The 5151-nt window shown below is 38.7% G+C and overlaps 1 protein-coding gene across 1 annotated transcript in view; it reads right to left on the minus strand.

The window, feature by feature from the left end:
• Positions 1-1390: 1390 nt before the first annotated feature.
• LOC307121263 (uncharacterized protein) overlaps positions 1391-5151 on the minus strand; it is a gene marked incomplete at both ends in the record, with an annotated part of 6634 nt that continues 2873 nt past the window's right edge. The window contains one exon of the mRNA XM_079808795.1: positions 1391-1467. Coding sequence (XP_079664921.1) covers positions 1391-1467 — 77 coding nt within the window. The remainder of the gene's footprint in view (positions 1468-5151) is intronic.

Below are 5151 nucleotides of genomic sequence, written 5' to 3' on the forward strand. Positions count from 1 at the left end.
TAGCCTACATATTGAACAAGTGCTTTCACTGTTTATCAGACTTTTTTTTTTAATCATTACACATGAGGCTTATAACCACATTGTCCTATTGAAGACATTTTGTGGCACTGAGTTTTTAGCACATTACAAGTGTCTGTTTTCATGTTATAGTCATGGTTTAGCGGTTAGCACACATGCTAGTTTGCTAGGTTTTCGCTCTTTGTTCTCTATCCACTATCAATAAAAGTAGCACAAAGGTTTAAATTTAATAAAAAACTACTCTTTTTTTATTTAACTTTTTTTTATATTTTTAATTTTTTTACATTTTGCTTAAAGATAAACATTACTGAGAGTTTTTTGCCTGAGAAAAACTGCTTTAGCCACAATGCTACAATGTTGTGAGTGTTTTCAAGGGCATTGCTGTACGGTTGATTTTGAATGGTTATTTATGTGATTCTGTACAGTTGCTAGGGTCTTCTAGGTGGTTGCTAGGGCATTTTTACATTTTATTTATTTATATGTTTTAATTTTTTAATTTTATGTTTTTACATTTTATTTATTTATTATTTATTATTTTTTTATACATTTATTTATAAATTTTATTTATTTTTCTTAATGATATGTTTTTATATTTTATTTATTTATTTATTTATTTATTTTTAAATGTTTGTGTTTTTACATTTTTTTACATGTTGCTAGAGTATTCTGAATGGTTGAAAGTCATCAACAAGTCTAAATATAAGTCTATGGGATTTTGTCATCAACCAGGTGAAAAAAAAAATGTAATGCTTAGAAAATGAATCTCTGATGTTATTTGCATATTTTGATAAATGTCCCATTGTTTTTTTGTCCATAGAATGGAATTCTTTGTCCAATCTTGCTTTGGACCCCATTGACTTTCATTGAATGTACTGAAATATTTTAAACATTCGGTGACACTTTATTTTAAGGTGTTCGTGTTACAGTGTTATTATGCATTTCAATACTGTGTAATACGAATTAACTACATGTACTTACTATAGGGTTAGGATTGGTGTTTGGTTTAGGGTTAGTTTCATTTAATTATGCACAATTTACTGTTATTATTAAAGTAACTACATGTAACATGACACTGTAAAATAAAGTGTTACCAAACATTCTTCAAAATATCTTATTTTGTGTTCCACATTAGAAAGAAATTCATATAGGTTTGGAAATGACATGAAGGCGAGTAAATTATAACAACTTTCATTTTTGGGTGAACTGTCCCTTTAAATATGAGCAATAGTATATTATAATATCAAAACATGCTTTAACAAGTCCCATAAAAATATCTCTTTGAAAAGAAAATCCTTTTGTTGGTAGGCCTACTGCTGATTTTCTTGTTATTTCAATGCAAATGTAAAGAGTGGGTTTGAGAGAGGCAGATTATTCACACTTCATAAGTGAACTTTCTAAACTGAAATGCAAAGTCCTTTTTGGCACATGCGTAGGTGATTCGAGTAGGATCTGCATAGCATAGCATATAGTGGATTAGCTACAATCACTTAGAGGCAGCTGGATAACCTGCGCTAAACCCTTTAAATTCTGCAGCAGAACATGATACTCTTACCTACGCTTTTAATGAGCAATAGACCTTTAATCAGGGTGGCGACATATTTAATATCTTACAGGAATGAAAACAAGACTGTGAGGGATAGAATATAGTGCATTCAATGGATTATACTGTTTAACAACATACCGATTGTTCAGCAGACAAAATGTCTTTCCGGAACCCTTTCAGTAGACAAAACCTCTATGAAACAGTTTTAAAAGTTGTGAGTTGAGAAAAATATATGATCTAAGACCTTTGTATAGTGCGTGCCATTGTAAATAGTGTACGTCTATCCCTCACAGCCTCGTTAAATTCTACATGCCGTCTAACCTGACTGAGCTCTGTAGAAGATGAAAAAGTCGTTTCACATGAGGAAGCATAGCATGTATTCTTTGTTGAGAAGGCAATCCCAGAATCCCAGGCCCTGTTTAGCTGCATACGGCGGCAGTAGCTCAGTGGTTCATGTAGGTTGTCTACTAACCGGAAGGTTGGTGGTTCAATCCCTGGTTTCACATGACCAAGTGTCGAGGTGTCCATATAAGACACCTAACCCCAGCTGCTCCCGACGAGCTGGATGGCGCCTTGCATGGGTCAGTGTATGAATGGGTGAATGTGAGGCAATATGTAAAGCGCTTTGGGTGGCCATGGGTCTGTTGAAAGCGCTATACACTCACCTAAAGGATTATTAGGAACACCTGTTCAGTTTCTCATTAATGCAATTATCTAATCAACCAATCACATGGCAGTTGCTTCAATGCATTTAGGGTGTGGTCCTGGTCAAGACAATCTCCTGAACTCCAAACTGAATGTCAGAATGGGAAAGAAAGGTGATTTAAGCAATTTTGAGCGTGGCATGGTTGTTGGTGCCAGACGGGCCGGTCTGAGTATTTCACAATCTGCTCAGTTACTGGGATTTTCACGCACAACCATTTCTAGGGTTTACAAAGAATGGTGTGAAAAGGGAAAAACATCCAGTATGCGGCAGTCCTGTGGGCGAAAATGTCTTGTTGATGCTAGAGGTCAGAGGAGAATGGGCCGACTGATTCAAGCTGATAGAAGAGCAACTTTGACTGAAATAACCACTCGTTACAACCGAGGTATGCAGCAAAGCATTTGTGAAGCCACAACACGCACAACCTTGAGGCGAATGGGCTACAACAGCAGAAGACCCCACCGGGTACCACTCATCTCCACTACAAATAGGATAAAGAGGCTACAATTTGCACAAGCTCACCAAAATTGGACAGTTGAAGACTGGAAAAATGTTGCCTGGTCTGATGAGTCTCGATTTCTGTTTCAGAATTTGGCGTAAACAGAATTAGAACATGGATCCATCGTGCCTTGTTGCCACTGTGCAGGCTGGTGGTGGTGGTGTAATGGTGTAGGGGATGTTTTCTTGGCACACTTTAGGCCCCTTAGTGCCAATTGAGTATCGTTTAAATGCCACGGCCTACCTGAGCATTGTTTCTGACCATGTCCATCCCTTTATGACCACCATGTACCCATCCTCTGATGGCTACTTCCAGCAGGATAATGCACCATGTCACAAAGCTCAAATAATTTCAAATTGGTTTCTTGAACATGACAATGAGTTCACTGTACTAAAATGCCCCCACAGTCACCAGATCTCAACCCAATAGAGCATCTTTGGGATGTGGTGGAACGGGAGCTTCGTGCCCTGGATGTGCATCCCACAAATCTCCATCAACTGCAAGATGCTATCCTATCAATATGAGCCAACATTTCTAAAGAATGCTTTCAGCACCTTGTTGAATCAATGCCACGTAGAATTAAGGCAGTTCTGAAGGCGAAAGGGGGTCAAACACAGTATTAGTATGGTGTTCCTAATAATCCTTTAGGTGAGTGTATAAATGCAGTCAATTTACCCTTTACCATGTCCCCAGAGTGTATGTGAAGTTGTAGCTCAGAATACCCCACATATCATTTTTGTATAGCATGTTAAAATTGCCACTATTGGGGGGTGAGCAAAACGTTCCGTTTTTTGTGTGTCCCTTTAAATGCACATGAGCTGGTGCCTCCTGCCCCCCTTCAAGAAGGTGGCGGCAACAAAACAGGAGAAGATATCAAAAACTAGCATCAGTAGCAGTGTTCAGTCGGAGCCAGAGAAGATATGCTGTATGGAGATAGAACGGGTATAGTTTAGTTTAATTACAGTTATAATTTATGTTGTCATCTTGCTTTTATCCACTATTAGTACAAACCTGTTGTAGCGGACCCCGTCCGAATGACAGGTTCCAAAACTTTACTGATGAGTTTTATGAAGTGTACACTCCATAAAATCCCTGTAAGAGCTAAATAAAACACAGTAAGTGCGCATTAAAGTCTTATCCATAAACACTCTCTCTCCCTTGCATTATCATCAACATGCACCGCGAATTGCACAAAAACACTTGTTACAACTAACAATAAACAATACAGACTGTGGCAAGCATTGAGGCCAAGGGACCGTGTGAACGGGGCGAGGCCGGTCATAACAAACTGGCTGTGAGGTTGTCCACTTTTGACCACTTCCAGAGGTAATCGCAAACACGTTTGATCTGATTGCTTTTGTAGTGTAAATGCTCATTTGGTCAAATGCGTTCGAACAGCCGCAAAAGACTACTCTACTCTCCGCCTACTGACCTAATGACGCGCTAGCCAGATGGGATTTAAACTTTGTCGGCTGAAGACCCAAGTTTGGTTTGAAGATGAAAAACAATGTTTTCTGATTTTTAACTCACACTTGCGGCTGTCAGAGCAGAAACGAAAGTGCGCATTTGTCTCAGTGCGCATTCATATGTAAATAGCACAAGCTAATTTCGTCCATTAGATCGAAAGATCTGAAAAAGCCCATACATTTACCCACCCATAGACCCTCCCCTCGAAGAATTCAGGACAAAAGTGGTTGAAAGTGGACAAAAGAGATGGTTTAAAACACCAGGTGTAAAAGGGGAATGTCTCCCTCGCCTACTTGTGATCCGATCGACTAAAACGCTTCTTAATGCCAGGTGTAAACAGAGCTGTCAGAGTGGGGGGAAAAAACAATATGGTGGACAAGTCAAGAGAAATGCTGATTATAAACAAAGCTCCTATCAAGGAAAGTCTGTCCACTCTGCGGCCATTTGCAACGCCTCCGGGCAGCTATTTCGGGCATACAAGACCAAGTCCTATCTATTCGAAATGGGGAATCCTGGAATCTCAAAATCTGCTTGCCGAACTCACAATGAAGTAACATATTTCAAATCAGCAACAAAATCTGACATGAACTGTCCCACAACATTTACACTCAAATAGCGTTAAAAAAGCCTATTTTTCAGGCTAAAATAGCCAATGCGCATGTGCAGTCCTAAGCACGAGTCTCAGGTTTCTATAGGAACCGGAGCTTCTAACAGCAGCTGCGCAATGACTTTATCAATCCGCGATTGGCTCTTTTACTTTAGAAGGCGGGACTATTCCACCATATTGCGTGTTGCAGTTTCGCCCAGTGAACCATTTTTTCTATATCTATAGTCTTTGTTAAAATATATTTAATTAAATACAGAAGAGTATCAAGTAAAAAACTATATAATTTAACTAAAAACGATTAGTATTTTGCGTAA

Source organism: Gobio gobio (genome assembly GCF_949357685.1).
Source record: "Gobio gobio genome assembly, chromosome: 25".
NCBI lineage: Eukaryota > Metazoa > Chordata > Actinopteri > Cypriniformes > Gobionidae > Gobio > Gobio gobio.